A 26,545-nucleotide genomic window follows, 5' to 3' on the forward strand; every position below is an offset into this window, starting at 1 on the left:
ATAATCTGATCTACCTATATAGTCCATCACTGTTCTTAAAACCAGATAATATGCAGATCACTGATCTGACCGAAAAAATTACAGCCCATCACTGATCTGACCTACAAATATACAGCCCATCAATGATCTGACCTACAAATATAAAGATGATCACTGTTCTAACTCACACATAGCCTATCACTGGTCTGACCTACAAATATACAGCCTATCACTGATCTGAAAATAAATATATAGCCCACAACTGATCTGACCCATAAATACACAGCCCATCACAGATCTGACCAACAAGAAAATATATAGCCCATCACTGATCTGACTTATAAATATATAGCCCATCACTGGTCTGATCTATAAATATATATCCCATCACTGATCTGGCCTATAAATATCTAGCCCACAACTGACTTGACCCACAAATATACAGCCCATCAATGATCTGACCTACAAATATACAGCCCATCACTGATCTGATATACAAGTGTATATCCCATCACTGATCTGACCTACAAATATACAGCCTATCACTGATCTGACCAACAAGAAAATATATAGCCCATCACTGATTTGACCCACAAATGTACAGCCCATCACTGATCTGACCTACAAATATACAGCCCATCACTGATCTGACCAACAAGAAAGTATATAGCCCATCACTGATCTGACCAACAAATATACGGACCATCACTGATCTGACCTACAAATATACAGCCCACCACTGATCTGACCAACAAATATACAGCCCACAACTGATCTGACCAACAAGTATATAACCCATCACTGATCTGACCCACAACTATATAGCCCATTACTGATTTGAATTATAAATATATAGCCCACCACTGATCTGACATATAAAATATATATCCCATCACTGATCTGACCTATAAATATATAGCCCTATATGTAGTCTGACTTTAAAATATAGTCCACAACTGATCTGATCTAAAAATATATAGCTCATAACTGATCTGATCTATAAATATATAGCCCACCACTGACCTAAGCTATAAATATATAGCCCATCACTGGTCTGACCTACAAATATATAGTCCAACACCGATCTGACCTACAAATATATAACCCAAGACTGATCTTACCTAAACATATAAAGCCCACAACTGCTAACACCTACAAATATATAGACCATCACTGATCTGACCTATAAATATACAGCCATCACTGATCTGACCAACAAATATATACAACCATCACTGATCTGACCTACAAATATATAGCCCATCACTGATCTGACCTATAAATAAAAAGCTTATAACTGATCTGATCTACAGACACTTAGCCAATTACTTCTCTCACCTATAGACAACTATACAGCCCGTAACTGATCTGACCAATAAATATATAGTCCATCACTGATCAAAAAGCGTCCAGAAAAGCATGGATCAATTAACAGTTAGTATTTTAACATAATTAAGACAATGAATACAGGGACCTAATCTGAATGTTCAATTTAGTATTGAATAAGTTACATATAGGTGGTGCTGCTAATTTAAAGATATTGCACATTTGAGAATGACTTGTGTAAACTCCAGTGGCCTAAGTGGTTAGAGCATCCACCTTACACATAGGAGGTTGCAGGTTCGAATTCAAAGTCATACCAAAGACTTATAAAAAAATGGTACTAGCAGCTGCCTTGCTTGATGTTCAGCATTGTTAGTTAGGTTAACGTTAGGACTAGTTGGCCTGGTATTAGGATAATGTGACGGGGTGGGCATGATGCCCTAGTGCTACACTATAAACTGCCACACCGCAGACACTGTAGCACTGACTGAAAGTTTGTTAAAAGCTACATTAAAAATTCAAATCAAACACACACACACACATGCATGTTGTTTGCTTTATGTGCAAAGAATTTAAATGCCCCCCCCCCACAAGCAGTGCATCACAAAGCGAAACTCCATCAATCACAGTTTCTGATATTTATTTTGATATGCTTTGCTTGCTTCACTTCACTGTTGCCTAATATACTGTAATTTATCCTGAAATTAATGTTGCTCTATGAGGGGAAAATAAACAAAGTACACTGTTATGAAGAGATATTTATTCAGTTAATCTCAGCATGATTATAAATTGAGTATTCAACACTATAACCTGCCAACCACCCTTTTGCCTTTACATCGATCCATTTATTGGTTTTGGCTTTTTTTTAATTATAGGTCCCTCGATAACTCGTGCCTCACTTATAGTGCAGTCGATGTTTTTGGACCCCGATTTGTGCGAGTTATCGAGGGAAAGGTGTATAAGTAATGTTAAATTTAATAGGTTCACAGGAATTACTTGAACATAATCATGCCTAAATCACAGAAGGAATAACGTAATGTCTAAACTACAGATATAGAAGAATTTATTCGGTAATAAAGACCACTGGCCCAAATTACATGTATGAATACAAATGAAACATGAGGTGAGTACAAGAAGTACAAGTACAGTAAGTGTAAGTACTTATATTTTCCTTCTGGTTTTCTTTTCTTCCTGCTAAAGAATATAAACTGATACAACAAAATCATTTCTCTGTTCTCAAGGCATCCAAACATTTCTCTTCATGTGGGTTCAACTACTGAAACAGAGGTAAAAACATTACACAAATCTCTGTCGTTCCTGGACAATACTAGATATAATGATATTCTACAATAACAATACCAATGTCACAATATGGATAGAGTCTATATTCATATTTCAGTTTCTCAATGCATCCTAATTAATCTTGGATTTACCCAATTCTAAAAAGGCATACCCAATATGACTGGGTTCTGTTGTATCCATATTTGATTTGCTTGGAGGTACACTGTCAGTAACATAATCAATATTACCAAGTAACTGTTAAGTTTTATCAAATTTGACGTAATCATTTTCCTGTATGGTATAAGCATTGAAATCTTTTAACAAGAAATGAACATCTGGTTCAAAGGATTTTAATCTTGCAATGTCATTTCAGCTATAGATAAAATCTCTTATCCACGTGTGCAGATGAATTTTCAGGTGTATGTTATATTAAACCTTGTGTGACCTATCTGCATATTTGTTGTGAATGAGTGAGTGATAAGCGATCGATCCCAGTGCATGAAGGGGTGTAAACATCGATTCCCTGCCAACCAACAAAAGCCAATGGCACGCCTCCGCTCGTCTTTTGACGGACAACACTTTACTCATTCTACTCTTGCATGAAGTAATGAGTCATAATTCAAGAGAATTGTAATGTTTGTACATTTCAAGTCTTTGTGTCTGGTAAGATATCATTTATATGTTAGCGAGATGACATACTGAAATACCAGTGTGCAGGTTGTGTATCATTTTTGTCTGACCATATATTAAACATTCATTCTGTTTGTTTTAGGTTTATCCTCTATATTTCCTGTCTGTTAATAAACCCAAGACCAGCAAGTGTTGTAGTCATTTCTATCTGTACAATGCCCAGCTCACAATGACACCCACTGTGGGAACCGACACGACAGAGAAGATGATATCTGATGGATAACCCAGAGAAGTCCACCACCAATGGATCCCAAAATGGAGTCCACATTGGTGGGTGCCATCACTCAATTACGACAAACATGCACATGGGTCACACTAGTATAACATTTTAAGGTATACCAATATTTACACCGTTAAGCCACAAAACATTATCAAATTCACTAGATAAAACTTCAACTTTTAACATTTCTGCAACCACATTTTAAACGAAATATACTACTCCACTTGAGTTCCTAATGGCATTAAATGTTTTCAGTGTTACACATGCAAAGGTTTTGTATTCCACTATATTAAACTGATCAGCACTCTCTGCCCAAGTCTGAAGACATCCACAGAAATCATACTGAATAACAGAATGATAAAAATCACAATTATTTATGCATTTGGTGTTATCAGCTAATATTTTTCCCAGTCTTGATATCTTCCATTAAGAAATTTCCACACAGATGGGTCATTACCAGTAAGAAACTATAAACTGAACTAATACAAGTATTATTTCCACTCAGCCCATGGTGTACTGGGCCTTGGCCCAATTTCTATCCAGAAGATGGAACTTGACCCTTTTGTGTCTCATCACATACATAAACTTTACCACCTACAAGTTTGTCATATTGCAAATATGCCATCTTGTTCTCTCTCAAAGTCTTTTGAAGAGTTTAGATTTTTTTAAAACACATAAGCTAGAGAAATGGTCAGCACTTTGCTCACATAAATATACCCCGATTTCCCTCTCCTCACCTAATAAAATGCAGACTGGCATCATCCAAGTAAGGATGAAAGAATCTTCATGCTTTCTGTAACATTTGGTCAAATTCTATATATTGAGAAGTAGTTAAAGATCATTGTGATTTTAGTATATCTGATAGTAGATCAACAATATCTGTACAAATCTGAAGTGTCTTCATGGCAGGATGTTTTATGTCATATTGCATCAAATCTATTCAGTAGTTTTGAAACATCATTTAAAGGTTTTCTGTGTTTAGTGATGGTGGCTATATCTGATGAAGGATTGGCATTATTATACATGAAAGGTTCTCATGATAGGATGCTTTATCTCAAGGCTAGTCATATTTTATTCAGTAATTTTGGCAAGTTATTTAAACTTTTTCCACTTTCAGTGTTGAAAGTCATATCTGATTGCATTTGTTTTTAAAAAAAATCAGAAAAGTCTTTATGCCAGGATACTTTCTGACAAATCTGACCAGATTGTTCAGTGTTTCTGAAGTCATGACAATGTGTTTCTATTATCAGTCACAGTGGCCTCATTTGTTTGTGGATCAGAATTACCTGTATTGACTTGGAAGGCCTTTATGCCAGGAAGCTCTGTGTATGGCTTGATTGAAACTGGTCATGAGGTTTTTTGAGAAGTTGCAATATGATGGACAGGTTTTTCTATCTTTGCCTTTGATGGCCATATTTAATGGTAGACTGGTGTCGTCTGTATAAATCTGACACATTGTCATGCCAAGATACTTTCAGTCAAATTTGATCAAAATCTCTTTGGAGAAGTCATTATATAAAGGATTTTCTATTGTTAGTAATAGCAGCTATATGTGATAGTGGATCAGCATTATTTGTACAAACTGAAGAAAAAAAACCCACTCCATATTACTACTACAATGGTGATAGAATGTTTCACATCATGCATGCTAGGTTATGAACAAAATGTACCAGTTTAAATTTAAATACAAATCATGTACCTGATAATAAGTATTACTAATGTGGTGACACTAAGAAAGCAAAACACTTTCTTCCAGACTGTTCCAAATATTCAAACATACACGCTCCTCTTCGCTTATAAAATGAAACATTATTATTTGGCAACCCAATGTTAACTGTAGAAAATAACACAAAAATATTTCTAACTGTGCAAAATTTTATTATGATGAACAAAAGATTTAATTAACTGACTGAATTTACAACCTTTTGAATTGCAATTAATTAGTTCTTGTTCATTGTTATGCTTTGTATGCAAGTGTATGCATATTTGCTGTATAACCATTTGTACCAGCATCGAGATCACTGATATTCTATTTTACTGTTATTGTTGGGGAGACAGTATTAAAAAAACTGTATGTTTGTAATTGCATTTGACAAAGATTTTCAAATAAATATGGTTTAAACTAACCATGCAAAAGAATTTTATGCCAAGATTCTCTGTGCCAAGTTTGGTTCAAATCGTGTTGGTGCTTTTTTTTTAGAAGATGCTGAAAATAGCAATTGTTTGAGTATGTCAGGTGACACAAGAAGATCAAACAAAAAAACACACTTGGCCTTATTGCCAGGTGAGTAAAAACTGTAGGACTAGTTGTGCTACTGAGATTGAGACTAGTTGTGCTACTGAGATTGAGACTAGTTCTGCTACTGAGGTTGAGACTAGTTGTGCTACTGAGATTGAGACTAGCTGTGCTACTGAGATTGAGACTAGTTGTGCTACTGAGGCTGAGACTACCAGTTGTCATACTGAGGTTGAGACTAGTTGTCATACTGAGATTGAGACTAGTTGTCATACTGAGATTGTGTTATATGCAGCATCGAGCTACAATTCAAGACAAAAATGGAGATAACAGAACTTGTAAAGGAATTTGTTGATCTGCCCATCTTCTAATGATTAACATATACCAAGAATCATTACAATTCCTTGAGAACTGGTGCTAACAGGTACTAGAAAGACAGACAGATACTACTGTATACCAAGAATCATTACAATTCCTTGAGAACTGGTGCTAACAGGTACTAGAAAGACAGACAGATACTATTGTATACCAAGAATCATTACAATTCCTTGAGAACTGGTGCTAACAGGTACTAGAAAGACAGACAGATACTATTGTATACCAAGAATCATTACAATTCCTTGAGAACTGGTGCTAACAGGTACTAGAAAGACAGACAGATACTACTGTATACCAAGAATCATTACAATTCCTTGAGAACTGGTGCTAACAGGTCCTAGAAAGAAAGAATGACAGATACTACTGTATACCTTCACCTCTATCTCTGTAGAGGTGGGGGTATAAATACAGGAGACAGAACAAAAAACAAGGTCAAAAATGACAAATTGGCCAGCTGAAACTACATTTGGTTTGGTCTCATGCATCAAACTTGGATGCTGTCAGTCCCTGGATGAAATTCATAACACTCCAAATAGCTTTTGGGTATCCTCATGCAATTTTCTAGGAGAAATAAAAATTTCAAAATTAACTTCAAATTTATAAAACATTAAGGTAAAGGAGATAACTTCAACAAAAAAAATTTCTTCAAAAATTCTTTTTGTTGCTTTTTTTCCCTTTTCCATGCACAAAATAAAAACCCAATAAACAGCCAGTACTTTACATATTAATCCCAAACTTCTGAATTGAGAACACATTTTAATTGTTTTCTCAAACAAAATTTAGGACAGTGGTCATAGTTGTGTGCCCAAGTATTGTGTACTTCTGTGGAAGTTCACTCGGCATCCCTCCAGGATGAATCTTGTGTTATTGTCTAAAAATATTATTTACACTAATTTTTGTGGGTGCATTTGATATTGAGACTTTCTGTCCCAAAATTGTACACATGTGCTGTGTTCAGATTATTGTCTTGAGTTTTAATTGAGTCTACTATAGTTTTATAGGTAGACCACTCAACATGCTAGGTACAAACTGTGTTATAACAATCCTTGAATTGTGAGATAACATTCTCTACACTTTGTTGTTGCCACACTTGCACTATTTTGGGGTTAGCTTTGTACAGCATGTTCCACAGTGAACATGCTCATTTGCTGACATAGTGATACTAGTGTGTGATCAATGATGTAGTAGGAAACATCTCACTTTATTTAAATGCCAAATCATATGCCATACGTTTTAGGTCCACACTCGATTTCCCCATATTTTGGTGACTTTTGTGTATCTCAATCCAAAACATTTTCACCAATATTCATTAGGAAAGCAACTGAATTATATCATGCCATTATCTCAAGTATATACTTTTGGGGGGAATAATGCCACTATCTCAAGTTTATATTTTTGTGGGGAATTCAACTTTAAGCAGTTATGAGTTACTCTGTTGAAAAAAAGACAGTAATGTACTGGTACACTTTTTTTATCTTACAGAATGAAGAGGGAGCCCCATATGGTCAAGTGGTCTGAAAGGTAAAGTTACGGATCATTGCCATCTCACCTCTCTCTGCGTGGGTTCGAGTCTCTGACTCTTCCAGTGTGGGTATATGAGAAAGCTTACCAATACGCTTCCAGTTGGTTGGTGGTTCTTCATGGGATTTTACAGGGTACTTTCTCCACCTTTTATACTGGCTGCCATGTATAGCCCATTTGTGCTGAAAAATGGCATTAAACCCACAACAACAGAATGAAGAACATGAACTACTTTCATACTTCATGATTCAATTTTATTTCCAAGTATACAGTCTCCATACAACAGGTTTAGCACATTATAGAGCCATCCCTTGTAATATAATTCAATGTTAGCCATCAGATTATGATGCTATCCCGTGCAATATAATTCATTGTTGACCCTCACTTTACGGAACCACCACTTATGCTCTAATGGAGCCATCCCTTGTGACCATGTTATCCTGCAATTCCTTGTTGACTCTCACATTATGGAGACATCCCTTGTGCAATTATTCATTGTTGACCCTCATGTTAACAACCCATCCCTTGTGACCCTCATGTTAACAACCCATCCCTTGTGACCCTCATGTTAACAACCCATCCCGTGTGAACCTCATGTTAACAACCCATGCCTTGTGACCCTCATGTTAACAACCCATCCCGTGTGAACCTCATGTTAACAACCCATCCCGTGTGAACCTCATGTTAACAACCCATCCCTTGTGACCCTCATGTTAACAACCCATCCTGTGTGACCCTCATGTTAACAACCCATCCCTTGTGACCCTCATGTTAACAACCCATCCCGTGTGAACCTCATGTTAACAACCCATCCCTTGTGACCCTCATGTTAACAACCCATCACTTGTGACCCTCATGTTAACAACCCATCCCTTGTGACCCTCATGTTAACAACCCATCCCTTGTGACCCTCATGTTAACAACCCATCCCTTGTGACCCTCATGTTAACAACCCATCCCTTGTGGCCCTCATGTTAACAACCCATCCCATGTGACCCTCATGTTAACAACCCATCCCCTGTCACCCTCATGTTAACAACCCATCCCTTGTGACCCTCATGTTAACAACCCATCCTGTGTGAACCTCATGTTAACAACCCATCCCGTGTGACCCTCATGTTAACAACCCATCCCTTGTGACCCTCATGTTAACAACCCATCCCTTGTGACCCTCATGTTAACAACCCATCCCTTGTGACCCTCATGTTAACAACCCATCCCTTGTGAACCTCATGTTAACAACCCATCTCTTGTGACCTTCATATTACAGAACCATTCCTTGTTGACCTTCACATTAAGGAACCATCCCTTGTGCAATTATTCATTGTTGACCCTCATGTTATGGACCGAACCCTTGTGACCCTCATGTTACCAAGCCATTCTTTATGCTATAATTCCTTGTTGACCCTCAAGTTATGGACCCAACCCTTGTGACCCTCATGTTACCGAGCCATTATTTATATTGATGCTCATATTATGGAACCATTCACTGTGACCTTCACATTATTATCCACCCCTTGTGATCCTCACTTTATGAAGCCCTTGTGGCCAACATTTTATCCCTTGTGTAATTCATTGTTGACCCTAGTGTAATGCAGCTATCCCTTGTTACCTTTATATTATGGAGCCATTCCTTGTGCTATAGTTCATTGTTGATCCTCATATTGTGGGAATTCCCTTGTGACCCTGATGTTATGAAGCTGTCCCACAAGCTATAGTTCATTGTTGATCCTCATATTGTGGGAATTCCCTTGTGACAGTGATGTTATGAAACTGTCCCACAAGCTACAGTTCATTGTTGATCCTCATATTGTGGGAATTCCCTTGTGACCCTGATGTCATGAAGCTGTCCCACAAGCTATAGTTCATTGTTGACCCTAACATCATGGAGCCATCCAATGTGTTATATTTTTACTTTAATTCAAGCCCTGTTAATTCACTTTTTTTGCTGAGTATCAATTTTCATCTATTTTGCAATTGCTTCAAACCACAAATTTAATTAAAGACCAAATACACAATAATAACCCTGTTGGAACAAGAGACACCCCTTTCCCCAATACATGATGAAATTGTAGTTTTTCCTGCAACCATGAAAACTGAATGTCATAAAAATTAATAAATTTACATTGGCACATGGATGTTTTTGGGGATGAGGTGCTGGTGGGGGCTTTTGGAGGGGGGGGGGGTAGGGAGTCCAAGTGTTAACAAAGACATGTAAATACCTGAGATATTTTTCTCCAGAACATTCAACAGGTGTGCTATAATACTGTCCAGCACCATCAGTCCCTGAGAACTGGCTCTCAAACCACTAAAATTCAAAAAGTAGGTAAACCTATGAGACAGAGTAACGAATCAGCAGACAGAAATTTTACACTGAATTTCCACTTTCCAAACCAAGAACACAGTTTACAGCTGCTGCTTTGAAAACTTTGCACCACAAATGACCTGCTATATTGTAAATAATATTATTATATCTCAATGTAAAATCCTCTTTCACTGGTTGGATACTTGACCTTTTCCATCTAAAATCAACCTCTTATTAAATGCAAGCCATACACCAAAAATTTTCTTGCAGTAAAAGTGACATCAACCTTTGACCTCAAAACTGATAGGTGTCTTTCTGGTATCAAATGCAAACCATCCACAAAGTTTTGGTCATACTTTCTAGCATAGGATTCAAGCTATTTTGTGGAAATGGATATCCCTGGATCCCTCTTACCTTGACATTTAAAAGCCCAAATCAACAGGCATCTTGCCTGTCTCAAACGCAAGCCTGCCTCTACAAAGTATTGTCAAGGCATGTGGTACAAAACTTGTTTTATTTTCTCCATCTTTCAGCACCTCTGATATTTTACCCTGAGATGAATGGTGTCTTCCTTGCCTCAAATGCATGTCATCCATAAAATATGGTTAAATTAAGTGATACAGAGCTCAAGATTTGCGCAGAAGCCATTTATCTTCTTAGAGCCACTGTGACCATGACCATTTAACCTTGACCTTGTCTTGAATGCAAACCATTTGCAAAGTTTGGTCCAGGTATCTGGTATACATGTAAAGATATTGTATTGAAACAATTTGTTCACACCCTGTGACACTGACCTTTCACCTTTCCGGTCAAAAACTGATAAATTGCTCCTTTCCTTAATGCAAAATAAGTATGGTAAATGTTGACAGCAGACAAATGAGTTGTGCACAGAACAGGAAAATGGACAAAACAATGGCCATCATCATAACAAAGTGTTCTGTCTTATGGTGCACATATCAAAATAATGCACAAAGTAAACATTTCCTGGACTAGTAAAAAAGAGAATACCAAAAAAAAAAAAAACCAGGCAAATTTGCACAGAAATGTGCAGATATGATAAAAGTACTGCTGAGATCTTTCTGAGGCAGTGTTTTGTAATTTCAGATATTAGAACCTAGCAAAGGACTGGCCAAAAAGGTTTTCCAGGAATTCAACTTCTTAATTTCCAGGAATACAACTTCTTCCTTTCCAGGAATCCAACTTAAAGAGTTTCTTCCTTTTAAGTGCTGTGTGTTGAAACCACCTGATATTTTGAGCTATAACATAATTTCCAAGATGGCCACCATGGTAGCAATACATTAAGCATGATTGGCATTTAGGACCAACATTACATTGTAAGAAGTCATTTGGTGCTAATACAACCACCCATCCAGCAGGAGTAGCAAGATCAATATTTTGAAGATAGTCATCATGGTGGCAATAATGGATGTAAGATCAGCACTACTTTTGTTGTACTGCTCCAGTGGCATAAGTGGTTAAAGGATTCACTTTGGATGTGGGAGGTTGCAGGTTTAAACCCCTGCTTTGTCAAAGACTTATAAAAATGGTACTAGCAGCTGCCTCAATTGGTGCTCAGCATTAAGAGGTTAGTGTTAGGACTGGCTGGCCTATTGTGATTTTTAATGAAGCTTTAAACATTTTTTCATTCATAACACTATTATATCTGCTGTGTGGCAGTTTATAGTTATGTCTAATGGTGAGGCATCATGCCGAAGACATGCAGCATCATGTCCCACCCAGTCACATTACCCTGACACCAGGCTGAACAGTCCTGTCACTAACCTCTTAATGCTGAGCACCATGCAAGGCATATGCTAGTACCATTTTTATACGTCTTTGGTATAACTTGACCGAATCTTGAACCAGTGACCTCCCATATCCAAGGCAGATGTTCTAACCACTTTGGCCACCAGAGCAGTCAGTACCTAATTCATTTCTCATGAAGTATTTAAAAACAAATTAGGTACTTTCAGCTACATTTAATGATGCTGACCTAAACATTTACTCTTCCCATCATGCCTCTCTGTGTTAGACTTGGCACCATCTCATGTATTGCAAGCTCTTCCCATCATGCCTCTCTGTGTTAGACTTTGCACTGCAATACTTCTTCAAAGGAGCTGAATTCCATTCATAACAGACACCATACTGCCACTAAATTCCATTCATGATAGACACCATACTGCCACTGAATTATATTTGTAATAGATACAATACAGACACTGAATTCCACTTGTAATAAACAATATACTTACACTGAATTCCATTTGTAATAAACACTATACAGACAATGAATTTTCTTTTCAGCATCTTGTTTACTGTCTACACTTATAAATATTGGACCACTTAATAGTCTTTTTTTATTTCTCTTGCAACAAAACTTTGTCCCCAACAAAAATATCATTTTTCCATGTGTGTTTTCAATTGTTGATATATGTCTTCCATTTAACATTGTTTTCTAAACCTTTTTATTTAATTTACCACATGGCAACACCTCTACTGTAACATTTCATTTACCACATGGCAACACCTCTACTGTAACATTTCAGTTAAGGGTATGAATATCAATTCTGCAAGGCATATTCCTGTTTTAAAATGTGGACTATATTTATATATTTTTATAATCTTTAGCAGTTCTCTTTTCCAACCAAAACCCACCCTATGGGACACCCTAACTGACTTTAATACTGTTCTACTTGCCTCCCCACATTTCTATTTGCTTGTTACCGTAAAGGGGATGTTTTCTTTTTAACCACCCTACTGATGAGAAATTATCTGAGATCTTCTGAAAGGAATCCAATTTCATTTTGGTTCCAAACTGAGATGAGCAGGACATATCTATCAAACATGTCCTCTGACTTGACTACAATGTTTCCCATTGCTGGAAGTCCATCAACCTTGATATATTGGCTATGCTACTACCACAAGCAGATTTTCTACAGATGGAAATGGACTCATCAGATTCATCCTGAGATCTCACCATGCTTGATGAGGCAGTTTTCCTCCATGGTTTTAGCAAGGACATAACTCCTGCATCACTGTTTCCTGAGATAGCTACATTATCTCAATTGGTAGTGTGCTGGACTTGTGACCAAAGGAACACATCTTTGATACTCTTCCTGGCCAGTCCAGGTTGCCTGCCTTCCTAACCAGTCCAGGTTGCCTGCTTCAGTGTCTTTGGTGAAAACCACTTAGCTCTTATTTTCATGGCATGATGTAGCCAATTAAGTGTTGAAAGTGCCACTAAAAAACAACCAAATAATTCTTTATCCATTTTGGGTCACCATACTTTTGTTCTCAGTTCCACCTTTATGTGGTCCCTATCAATGGAATTCTATATCTCTGCCATCATGTTCTCACATAGCACATTTCCAGCAGATCTCATCTAATTTGCATTTTTCCTTTTTGTTCCATTTTGAACAGCAAGTACTTGACTGCTTTGTGTTTTAGATTGATGTGGCCTGTCTTTCTGCAGCTTCAGGAGCTTTAGCATTTCTATGAGTTATTTCACTATCAACGTTGTCCATTTGTCCAAGAAAGTGCGCCTTAGGTTGTGGAACAAGTACTTGCCAATAAGCTGGTCTGTGACATGTTCCTCTTTCTTTCCTTTGAAAGTTACATGTTTCACTTTGTCTCAATCATGCAATGAGCTTTTGGAACTCTCTTCCTCCATTTGCCTAAATCAGATGTTTACTTGAGGAACAAAATATTCATCCAATTTCCGGCTTGCAGATTTATAATCAAGGTCTTCACCATTGGATGTCAAGTACCAAAAGGCTGATGTACATCCATACTTGTACTTGCGTAGTGGAGAACGTTGTGTTTCTACATGTTATCAGTGACTCTGCATGTAACTAGCACTCATATGAAAGCTATCTTTCAACATTTTCATTTGCAAGCAAACCAGCGGAATGCCATCATTACCAATATTCCAAAAAACTTTCTCATAGAAAAGATATTTGAAATGAGTTCTAGAGAATATCTTCATTACCAGTTTGTGCTTTTTGTGCCAATATCATAATCAAAGCAGAGACTGAATGACAGATTTAACCACCAAATTAAATCATGTGTAATCAGAACGTTGTCATTTTCCACTCCTCTTCAAAGGTAAGACATATAGGTTTTTTGTAATAAATCTCAAGGGAAACAATCTCTACACATCTAAGATATGCGTTGATAAAGTTTAATTAAAAGTGCCCCAGAAGTTCTAAAGTAAATATCATATTGATCGGGTTGCTATGGAAGCCACTCTGAACACAATTTATATAGAAGATTCTGCAAGAAACATTTCTGGCAAAACTAATCCAAACTGGCTCAGCACTTCTGGGTAAATAAACAAAAATTAGTTACGGTGTATCCACAAATGATGGATACCCTGACATTGGCGACATAATATGCAGCCTCTTGTAACTGTCACTAGCACAAAAAATTTGGAAATTTACTGTTTCTAAAGATAATTGTTTTTAGAAATCATGGCTATCATCTAGTGAGATCTGATGATAAATTTATGTCAATTTCATCTTACCTCTCGTCCAAGTAAAGTAGATTGTTTTCCACCATATTTTTCACTTTTTCTGAATTTCCAAATACAGAAATAAGATCTTGATGCCTTGAAAGTCTGTTCCATCTCTGAAAAGTATATTTGCAAGTTAAATAGCGGCCCTAGGCACAACAGTTTCATTCCTTCATATTTGATATTGCAGGACTCTGTACTTAAGGTTATTTGGAAGGATTTATCTTGCAGGACTCTATACTTTTATCTTGAAGGACTCAACACTTAAGGTTATTTGGAAGGATTTATCTTGCAGGACTCTATACTTAAGGTTATTTGGAAGGATTTATCTTGAAGGACTCAATACTTAAGTTTATTCTGAAGGATTTATCTTCATATAGTATTTTTGCAATTTTTACATTTTTCTTTTCTTTTCAGTCTGCACTACAGAGCCAGAAATGTGCTGACGTGCTGTTTAAATTTACAGATACATACTATACATACTTGCATACAAGTTGGATTCAACTTTAAATAACATATATCCAAATCTGTCACTGTATAATGTGTCAGTAGAACAGGGTCTATGTTGTTGGACCAGCAGCATGGAGGGCAAATCCTACAAGTTTTTTTAGAGGGGTTATTTTGCGAAAATAAAGCTTCCTAGGAAAAATGAAAATACAAGGTGAATAATGTCAAACCGAAGCCTCTAACCGAACGAAACTTCTCTATAATTGGGTTAGCTCATTTTGTTATTTTGTCTTTTGACATATGTGTTTGTTTTTTATGCATGCTTGTTTACCCATCTGGACACTCAATGTGATATCGTGACCGAGGATCATGTAAATTTATCATGATAAATCCATGAGGAAGAAGAAGTTTTTAAACTTAATCATATCCATGTCTCCTGAAAAACCAAGTCTGATGGATGTTTCTTTTCATGTGGGTATCAACACTATTCAAGACAACCAGAAGATGGCATTTATCTGTGGTCACTTTAGGTATTTGTGTATATCACTGAGTAACATATAAAATATTGGTTTTTTCGTGTCTGCCTCAAGAAAATATCCAAGCTGGATTTGATTGTTCAGTATCACATCATCGTATACTACGAGATTATTAATAAATTCATCAAGATCATCTACAGATGGAGCTTCATCAACATCAATAATAAAATCAATAATATCATTACCATCTTCATTCGATGACTTTGCTTCTTCATTAAAATCTTTAAGCACATCGTAGCATCACTGATCATCTACAGATGGTGCCAATAAATACAACTTATTCCACCTGCATCATCTCATTATCATATTAAGCAACAATTGCATGTTACCAGACCCAGATGGGCATATGATAATTGCTCTGATAGAATTTAGTAGCGCTGCATGATGCCTGATCGGCTCTTGCTTTCGTGTCACCGAGAAGTCAATGATATCCATGTTGTAGGAATATATAATAAATAATATGAATTTATATTGTGTGTGATACAGAGCATCCAACCACACCAGTGGATTAGCAACAATAATAACAAAAAATAAAAAGCGTGCACTTACAGTAAAGTGTGTGAAAAGCAGTACAAGCAAATACAGATTTATTTCGTCTTGTACGAAGACAGGCAGGGATATCACTGCTTCACTGGGAAAAGTACCAGGAACTCCATGGGTTAAATACCCAGGAGAAAAACATCTTCCTGGATATAATTATTGTGGTCCTGGAACACCTTCTGACCATGTCGAACAATGTGGTGGGTGCTGTTTTGCACTCCCCAGGGTCTGATGTGGGGGGAGGTGTGCACAAACTTGAAAAATTATTTGAAAACACGAGAACATAGTTTGCTTAGATCACCCTCTGGACCTGCTAGAATATCATTTGGTATTCTAGGTGTTCACAAGGGGTAGTGTCTATGCATGAAATGTAAAAATTATAGTTCACTTAGACAACCCTCTGAATCTCTAAAATTTTGTTTCACACTTAGTGATTCATCAGGGGGTAGTGTCTATGCATAAAATTTGAAAACTGGAGCCCCCCAAAAATAAACAGTAGCAGTGATGAGTTCTCAACCTCAAGAAGGGTGCCCCATACAAGGACATTCAGAAAGAATATCAGCCAGATAAGAAAAAAGCCTCATGATGGGTACCCAATAAAAAGAACTGTCAGCCAGAAAAATGAAGCCTCAATGGCAAATACTGGCCAATGCCAATGGGACCCTATAAAACGGCAAATACTGGCAAATGAAGGGACTCCATGGAACGGTAATAGCTCATCATTCCTACTGTTTATTTCTTTTTATACTGATTCAGAAATAGTTTTATTTTTATACTGATTCAGAAATATTTTTATTTTTATTCCGATTCAGAAATATTTTAATTTTATTTTTATTCCGTCAGACTCAGAAACATTTTTATTTTTATTCTGATTCAGAAATATTTTTATTTTTATTCCAATTCAGAAATATTTTTGTTATTTTTATTCTGACTCAGGAATATTTTTATTTTTATTCAAATTTAGAAATATTTTTATTTTTATTCTGATTCTGATTTAGAAATACTTTTATTTTGATTTAGAAATATTTTTATTTTTATTCTGATTCTGATTTATTCAGATTATAATATTTATTCAGAATTAGAAATTTATATCTGATTATAAACAACCAGAGAGTGAAAGTGGTGACAGTGTCACTGACTTTGTCAAGGGGGATAGTGAAAGTGAAAAGACTGAATAATAGCCCACGTAATATTTATTTTGATTCATATTCAAAATATAGTATTAATTCTGATTCAGAAATATTTTTATTTTCATTCTGATTTATTTTTTAGGAGATTTAAAAAAGTCAGTCAGGTCAGGATCACTCATACAAACTTATTGTCAAAAATTTAATTTCTTAAATCAAGCAGGTGTCTGTACTGGTCAGTAAGTCTAAAATGTATCAGTGATAATAGTGGATTATGACATCGTAGATAAACCCAATTAACAGGTACTGACACAATTAAAAATCCAGGAGGTACTTTAAGGGTCCTAGATCTTTCCCTGTGGATTGACCATAACAAGAATGAGGGGTTCCTGACAATCTTAGATCTTTCCCTTTTGTTTGGGAAGTTTCTAGTCCGTGACCTGTTGCTTTCTGTAATGCTATCCCAGCAGCAGTTCCAACAGCACCAAGTGCAGCTGCTTTTGCAACAGCTGGAGCTGCAGTGGCTATCAATGCTGGTATAGCTGTGAGAAGAGGAAATATACCAAGCATCTTGGTTCAGTCTTTAATGGCACACACAGACAGATTGTCGTATGCCGGTCTTTGATTGTTTGGCATCATTGAAGTGCTTGAGTTGACGTTCAGTCAGTGATAGGTTATTTTGACCACTACAATCTGTGCTGTTTTCAGTAATATTTTTATTCTCAAATTCTTTTATGATATTGATTGTAGCTTTTAATATGACCAGGAGTCAGAGTAAAAATAACATTATAATATCATGAGTGATTTAATTACTGATAATGAGTAATCCTGTTACATATTTTCCACTGGGGCATCAATGATTCTCATTAGTCCACCAACACCTTCAAGCTGCATTGTTTTGTCTAAGAGTATACCAGCGACCATTCTATAACCCCCAGGAATACTTGGTGGACCAGGTATGGCAGAGGTACTAGTGCTTCATGAGCTCGGAAATGTATATCAACGACTGATTGTCTGAACAAATCCAAGAGTTCCAGTGAGAAATAATAGATCATTTATAATGTTGTGAAATCCCAATGAGATATTTGCAAACCAGAATCCACATTCTGATCATGCCCCATTAATGTCATCAACTGACAATAAGCATGTGCCACATGATTGTGTTCAAAATTCAATAATATATCTTCAGTAGGTTCTTGGTGTCCATTTATTCTTAGAGAAAGATCACTAACCCCAAGTGTGTCAAACACCACTGGATTTCTTGTTTGAGAATCTACTATGGCATTTTCCTGAAACTTGATGAATATATAACATGGTGCTGATACCCCCCTGCTGTGCTGCTATCTGCCACGTGAATAACCCAGCATCATTACTATAAACTGTCTGCGGTCATTCTCAACCATGAAAATGTTGATTTACAACCTTGATCCATGAAAGAGAGCAACCGTTGTTCTTCTGCCAGAGATGGAGTCATTACTGGCATCCACAACAAAAGTTTTGTTAATGTTACTTTACCTGCATCAATGGCAGCAGCATGCCATATTGCATCATTTTCAGTGGCTTTTCTAACAAGTACCACAGTGTGCTTAGCGCCAAATATAACTTTTCTAACATTTCTACAGAATCCAAATATATGTGATAGTGGAATCACATACGAGAACTCTTCATCGCCATTCAACAATGATCAACGTGATGTGAATACCAAGTTGAAGTTTTCATTCATTGATGCAACTTCAGTTCCAGCTGCATTCAGTTTTACATTTTTTTCTCTCTGGATGATCAGTTGTATCCTTTGCAAACATCATTGATAGACCAGCTGATCTCAAGTAATCATCACTGTATGTTGCAAGGCCAAGTATCATCGTGGCAACATTGACGTTTACCAGGCATGATTCAAAATTTCGTCAGTTGATGCTACATGTGGCACTGTTAAATGCCATGACATCATTATTAACAAAACCAACTCGATCACCAATTCTGTATGCTGTATCATCTGCTTTCAAAAGTCTACCTGCAATCTCAATGAATGCCTCAGCTGGCAGGAAATATCTACTTGTATCCTGAACCTGCTACTCAATTCTACCTTGTGCGTTAGGTACATGTGCATCATAAGAATAATATTGATAATCACACACAGATTCATCTTTGTGAACTGGTGTGTCCATGTCAAATGCAGGATCTTATACTTGTTATCGTCTAACACAAAATTCCTGCTATCAGACTAGCAGTTATAACTTTTAGCTTTTTCTGACAGGGTACACCAGCCAACTCTGTTAATTTTTGATTTGCAGCTTGATTTATTATTTTACTAACATTTGCAGGCATAACTTCAGTGCTGTGTAATTTTACTGGCTGAGGTTTTCATGGTATTATTTGTGCTAGTCTGTCCTTGATTGCTGAGAATGCTTTACTTGCAACATCACCCCAACAACACCAATACCTTTATCACGCACAACATCAATAGCTTTCATTCCCAGATGCTTTGCAATCGGTATTGCTTTTGGGGCCATCGTTCTGAAAAAAACCCTGAACATCATCACAATGTCCATCTCTGTAGGTAACTTTATAGGTTGGTAATCGCGAATTCATCACACTGACCATGATCGGCCCATGTTGAGCATTATGTATGATCATCTTATTTTCTTGTCACTGATTTGATTGTATACCTTTAATCACTGCAGTAATCATCAGCAATTTCATCAATAAGGGACCAATAAACATTAATATCCATGATACCACCTGTAAATAATCTGACAAATAGCAGCTGCTTCACTGATGATTTCTGGGGAATTATTGTCAGCTCGTTTTCTGCCAATCAGAATTTCTAATCAACATCAGGCAAGGATGTTGCTAGGACATGGAGTAATAGGACCACTTCCTCGAGTGACCCAATAACTCAGACCACTTCCAGTTGGCTCTTTTGCTTCTTTCTTACCTAGTGAACGCAATTACCTCCTTTGTCTAATTTCTTTGGATTCTAAATCATCTTGTTGTTTCCTTGCTCAATCAACCTCTATAAATCTTGACTTAATTTCTTCTTTTTGTTTCCTTGATTGTTTAGCTTCTTCAAGTTTCGACTTCATTTCTTCTTTTTGTCTCCTTTCCTCTATTACTTGTCTAATATATTCATCTACTGTCTGGTTAAAAATGCCAAAATTATTAACATCTTCCTCAGATCTGATTTGTGGAATATCAGTAGTGACGCGATATATATCCCTTATCCAACTGACAGATCTCATCGTTCTAACATATTCGGGTTTTACATAATTATCTCTTTCATGATATCCAAACACGGCTTTTCGTGCTGCCTCAGTTGCTGTAACAATTTTCTTTGTTGGTTTGATAATTGGTTTAAATAACTGTCCTGTACCCTCTGTAAATTCCACCTGAACTCCTGATGCGCTTGTAGTTGTTGCTTGACAGAATCACAAATGGGCAGATATTTCTTAATTGCCTCTAGTTGCTGTCGATTTAGTTTAGATGTGTGATACTCCATGGTTAGTGTTATTATTGATATAATGATTTAATTACACCACACTAGAGCAGCAGGAAGGGCAATGACAAACACTGAGTGTCCAGGTGGGTAAACGAGTATGCATAAAAAACGAAAACAAAAACGTCAAAAGATAAAATAACAATATGAGCTAACCCAATTAGAGAAGTCTCGGTCGGTTAGAGGCTTCGGTTTGATGTTATTGACCTTAGATTACCCTCCTTGCTGCTGGACCAAACTTATATTTGAATATGCAACAAACATACGTGCATCTTATTTAGGACAAAGAATCTATTGTTTGTATATTTAAGTTCCGAACAGAATGCCAACATAGCTAATTTTTGTCCATGATTTTAAGATGTAAATAGAAAGTTTGCACAGCAATTGAGTTCATAACAATCTAGGCCCAGTCTTGTTTAGACTGGATTTTCCTTTGGAATGATTCACATCTAGGTCAAGTGAAAATGTGTATAAATACGTATTTGATAAACAAATAATTCCTGTTCTGAAGTCAATACCTTGGAATCCATATGTGATCATAATTTACAGTTGTGTTTAGATATAATCTGAGAGAAATTATTTAAGATATTCACTGGAATTACTGAAGTGCTCGTTCATTTGGATTTATACACACTACTTTGGATTATTGTAAACTCATTCAAAAACATTCTGGACTGCATCATGTTACATCAGGACATTTGATTTCGCTTTAGTTGATTTCACTTTCTTTAAGTAATTTTGAAGACCTAGCTAACAGTTATAACACTACAAGTCATGATCACATTCTGTCACCCCAAAATGGGCACATTAATATTCAGCTTCAGGGTTGTTTTATCTTTGATCAGAGTCATTAATATTATTTTCCTTTGTAAATTAATTTTGTATATTTATAAAAAAAGTCACGATGTCATGTAGTAGTCACTGAGCTACCAGAATTTAATTTGCCCAGCATTATGGTAGCCACCGGACTTCAACAAAGGCACTCATGCCAACCCCAAGAGAGGTATACACCAGACTTTAACAAAGGCATACATGCCAACCCCAAGAGAGGTATACACCAGACTTCAACAAAGGCATACATGCAAACCCCAAGAGAGGTATACACCAGACTTCAACAATGGCATACATGCCAACACCAAGAGATGTATACACCAGACTTCAACAAAGGCATACATGCCAACCCCAAGAGAGGTATACATCGGACTTCAACAAAGGCATACATGCCAACCCCAAGAGAGGTATACACCAGACTTCAACAAAGGCATACATGCCAACCCCAAAAGAGGTATACACACAATTTTTTTTAATATGTGGCAAAAGCATAATCTGAGCATAAAAAGTGTAATTGTAAGAAAAATTTAAGTTTATTTTTGCTACTAACCTGGATCTGCAATGGGTCAAATTTCTTTGCAAAAATGGGCAAAATTCATGTGGATTAAAACCAGAATACAAACAATAAACATACTTACAAATTATTTATATTCAACACTCAACTACTCATTAAATGTCTAACTTTCAATGAATGATCATGAAGTTCGCAAATTCTTTTGGGATCAGTCTGAGTGCTGTATTACACCACTTCCATATTCTTTCTTTGAAATGTGTAAAGTAGTGTTGATTAGTCATTTTTTCTGATCGTACATGTTTTTAAGCTTAATAATTTCCATCTGCTCTAATAATTTTCATCCACAAGATACACTGTGATTTCCCATTTTGACAAATGGAGAAAATGAAAACAAATACGTAGAATAAGCTATGAATATACATCAGCAAAGTTTAAAACCAAGATTGTAAGAAAAAGAGAAAGTCTCCTTACAGAGGATGGTATCCCTTCTATAGTTCTCAGGCCTAGAATTAACATCTCTTCTAATCTGCAACAGGAAAGATTAAAATAAGCTGTATATAACTACTTAGAAGTCCAACTATAAACTGCATGAATCAAGATCTGCCATCCCATAATGCACCAGCTAACGGGGGTCTATGTAATCTCTTGGAGTAATCAGTACAGCAAAACACGGACCCTGATCTGCCAGCACCAGAGTACAAAAACACTAACTGCTTATGAAAAAAAAATACTATTTACAACATCTACAACCATCAGTAAAGTAGGACAGTAACTTAATTATTTGATGTCAATGATGAACATGTTTCACTCTTGCAACTTCTAAATGGGCACCCTGTTCCATCCAAGTGTCCGTTCAGAAGGTGCAAGAGTGCAGACTATTTATAGGAGCCTTTTCCATACATTGTTTTCTTCTCAGTCATTATCAATTCTAATTACCAAGTCTCTCTGATGGTCTCAATTCTGTGTGATTTTCTTACTGAACTGTTTTCATTCTAGCACACAAGTAATCCTTTGCGATTTTACACTTTGGAAAAAGATTGAAATAAATGACCAGCAACACTAGCAACTGAAATAGGAAGGTTCATTTTTTAAAGAAATGTAGTAAAAGGAACTTTGAATTATATCAAGGTTCTCTCTGGTATTTAGAAATGTCAAAAGTTCAGGCTGTGTTGTTGATGATGAAGCAGAAAATTGATGTTTGTTAGTTTTTGCATGCTGTTTTATGTCATGGGCACCTCCATGTTCAATAGTGAAATCATTATTACACAATTTGCAAAATGCAAAGTTTTCTCCTTTACTAGATGATTTCACAAATCTAAACATGACGGCATAATTGTCCTTCCACTTGTTTTCTCTTCTTTGCATGAGAAAATTCTGTATCTTCTGCTTTCCTTTTCAACACGACTAGAAGTCGAATATTACAAAGATGACATACAGTTATACTGGCAACTGCTTTGCACAATCCAATATGGTGGTTAAAGATTGGCATGGTAGCCTCAATTATGAATGAACCAATCATATTTTAGAACTCAATATCCCTATATACATGTGCTACATTTACTCTCAGAATGGAACTGGGTGACTGTTCTAAACAAAAAATTTGCAAGGAAATTTTTCATTTAATTTTTTTAATTAAAAACTGGATTCTTTTACAAGAAAATGTACACCCATATTCGGGTCCAAAATATGGGACAAATATGGGGAAAATGGGACATTTGGTAGCTATGACATAGAATGGCAGATCAGGATCTATGTGTTTGCAGTTGTCTCAACCTATTATAAATGAGTATACATGACACATCTTCATCCAGATATAAGGAATGACAACATGGAAAATCCCCATCACCATTAGGTACGATAATAAAGCATACTTTTTTCATTTATTTTTAACTGAACTGTTCTCTAGATGTTGAGACTGCATTCTTTGTGGCAAATTATTATTGTCTGTGTTAAACACGGTAACAATGCATTATCTCTGTTAAATAAAGTCACAATGTACCATCTCTGTTAAATACTGTCACACTGCATTATGGGTGTTAAAAATAGTCACAATATATTATCTGTGTTAAAAACAGTTACACTGCATTATGTGTTAGATATAGCCTCTCTCGGTAACCTCATTATCTGCCATTTATTTTTGAGCTCTTTTGTGTATGGAGGTTGTGCTAGAAGCATTTTCAGTAGGTATTGCCGCTGGTTCACATTTACTCATTGCAAAACAGAATAAAGTGAATGAAATTACATTTTGTGCTATGGACAAACTTTCCAATTAAACGCCCTAGATAAATGCACAATAAAGTAATTAAGGAATAATTGTTAGGCACAATTGATGAAATCATATATCAATGGGTATGTGGATAACCTGCAGATATCGTATATACTCGCTTATAAGCCGACCCCCAAACTGAACAGGTATAAACACTAAAAGTGCATGACCAGCATATAAGCCGACCTACAACTCTGAGACATCTCAAGATGCATGAGGTAAGTTCTAAATGCATTTATTTAGGCAAACTAATATTTAAAACAATGCATGTATACTTATCTCGAGGTTGGCATGCATGATTATTAAAAAGAAATGGTATAAAGTAATTTAATTTTCTGTTTTCTTATTGTTTCTGCCTAATTTAGAATTGTGTATAATTTGATTGAACAATGACAAGAATTTAGCAATTGCAAGTTGCTGTAACATTACCTCTCACTTTTGACTCAATTATTGTTTATTTATGCATTATTGCATTGGACATTTTATATCAGTGCACCGGTAATTATGTTTTTACTTTGCTCTGAAATACCTAACTCATTAAAATATAATCCCAGTAGGACAACACAACGAACAAACAATACAGTTCAATTCAACGCTTGCAATTAGGCTACTGAACTTATTTACATAATGGTGCCACCACATGTACATTGTAGGTTTGATTAATCGCTGAATTAAAAGTACATCCATTGGAGTCGAATCATGGGCAAAATTGCACTGAACTTTAAAGATATCTCCAAAATACAATAATAAAGGTTTGGAAATAATGCTTCGAAAATTGTGCCTATATCGTAAAAGCTGACTTGTAGTTTGCTTTGATGTAAGTGACCTTACACAATACCTGTCAACTTTCACACTGGGAGGGGAAAAAAAACTCCTGATTTTTGGGATTGCTCCATGCCAACGTCCTGATTTCATAATATCTTCCGATTTTTACATAGAACTCCCAATTATTACATTATGTTTTCGATTTTCATTTCTTCTAAACAAGAAAAGTTCTACATGTTCTGTTGTATCACATGTGAATTATTGTTGTGATGAAATAATTACTTTACTATAAAGAATTCACTTCTTCACTAAATAAAATGTTAAGTTTAAACATTATTCACGTAAATTAATGATTTTTTTTACTTCTACAATAATACAAAATTAAAAGTATAAACCAGAAGAAAAAAAATAAACCACAACAATAAATTGTCTACAACTTTGTTGTTGTTGTTGTAGGGTTTAACGCCATTTTTCAGCACACGATAGGCTATACATGGCGGCCAGTATTAATGGTGGAGGAAGAACATGGGAAAACCTGGGAAAGAACCACTGACCCACGAGAAGTTACTGGCAAGCTTTCTCACATACCCACATCAGCCGAATCCAAGACTCGAACCCACGCAGACAGAGGTGAGATGGCAGTGTACCGTAACGGAGAGCGCTTTAGACTACTCGGACACTCGGGGCCCCCTGTCCACAACTAATTTCAATCCCAAGAATGATCACTGCAAATGTTGTAACAAATGAAAGACAAATTTGCCGACTATCAACACAGGATATGCAGAAACATCAAGCTTTCCATTGTGTGGAAAGTTATGATGTTTGGTCAGCTAAAACACAAAACTAAAACTGATTGATGTTGATCTTAGTTGGTCTCTGTGAGAATTTTAGCCTTTATTATTACCACTCTTTGTGAACATGTGAATTATGATGGTTATGAGTCTCGTAAAATTAAACATGCGTACCTTTATAAAAATATTACCTCAATTTGTAGGATCGCTCATATCATTGAAAATGAGTAACTTGTGAGCGCGTGATTTAACCTAAATGAAAGAGCTATTAAGGACCGGCTGAAATGTTATCTAGAAGAATGCAATTTGGTCAAAACAATGAATAAAGCAAAATCTGCATCTAATATGTTTGGGAAAAAGTAAGGATTTAAGTGACGCTATGCACGCTTTGCACTGTGTAAGTTGTTGTTGCTGTTATAGGGTTTAACGCCATTTTTCACCACAAGATTGGCTATACATGGCGGCCAGTATTAATGGTGGAGGAAGAACCCAGGAAAACCCCAGAAAGAACCACTGACCCACGAGAAGCTACCGGAAAGCTTTCTCACATATCCATATTGGCCAAGCCCGAGACTCAAACCCACACAGACAGAGGTGAGATGGCAGTGATCTGTAATGGAAAGCACTTTAGACCACCTGCCACCCCACTGTGTAAGTACTGTACATTATAGTTCAGCATGCTCTCCTGGTATACTTAAACGGCCCACGAATTATGAAGTCTGTATTTACCTTTATTTAACTTCGTGTTGGAGAAGTCAGAAAATAAGCACATGCAAAATAATAACAAGAATA

The 26,545-nt window shown here is 36.3% G+C and overlaps 1 protein-coding gene and 1 long non-coding RNA gene across 6 annotated transcripts in view; one reads left to right on the forward strand and one right to left on the reverse strand.

Moving 5' to 3' along the window:
- Positions 1-2,047: 2,047 nt before the first annotated feature.
- The window catches only part of LOC149802322 (radical S-adenosyl methionine domain-containing protein 1, mitochondrial-like), a 149,205-nt gene continuing 124,707 nt past the window's right edge, over positions 2,048-26,545 (reverse strand). For 2 of the 5 annotated variants that reach the window (XM_089951534.1, XM_089951538.1), the window contains 5 exons: positions 22,403-22,457; positions 14,456-14,559; positions 9,851-9,936; positions 6,551-6,668; positions 2,048-2,578 (listed from right to left, as the gene is read on the reverse strand). In XM_089951534.1, the coding sequence (XP_089807660.1) occupies positions 6,592-6,668; positions 9,851-9,936; positions 14,456-14,559; positions 22,403-22,457 (322 nt within the window). In that variant the 3' untranslated portion in view covers positions 2,048-2,578; positions 6,551-6,591. The remainder of the gene's footprint in view (positions 2,579-6,550; positions 6,669-9,850; positions 9,937-14,455; positions 14,560-22,402; positions 22,458-26,545) is intronic. The other 3 variants (XM_089951536.1, XM_089951535.1, XM_089951537.1) reach the window with 3 other exon arrangements.
- Positions 2,462-26,545, forward strand: part of LOC149802323 (uncharacterized) — a 91,182-nt gene continuing 67,098 nt past the window's right edge. Inside the window, exons 1-2 of the long non-coding RNA XR_016420022.1 lie at positions 2,462-3,543; positions 7,590-7,628. This is a non-coding gene — a long non-coding RNA (uncharacterized LOC149802323). The remainder of the gene's footprint in view (positions 3,544-7,589; positions 7,629-26,545) is intronic.

The sequence above is a fragment of the Sinohyriopsis cumingii genome, chromosome 3 (genome assembly GCF_028554795.1).
Source record: "Sinohyriopsis cumingii isolate HCF-2022 chromosome 3, ASM2855479v2, whole genome shotgun sequence".
Taxonomy (NCBI): domain Eukaryota; kingdom Metazoa; phylum Mollusca; class Bivalvia; order Unionida; family Unionidae; genus Sinohyriopsis; species Sinohyriopsis cumingii.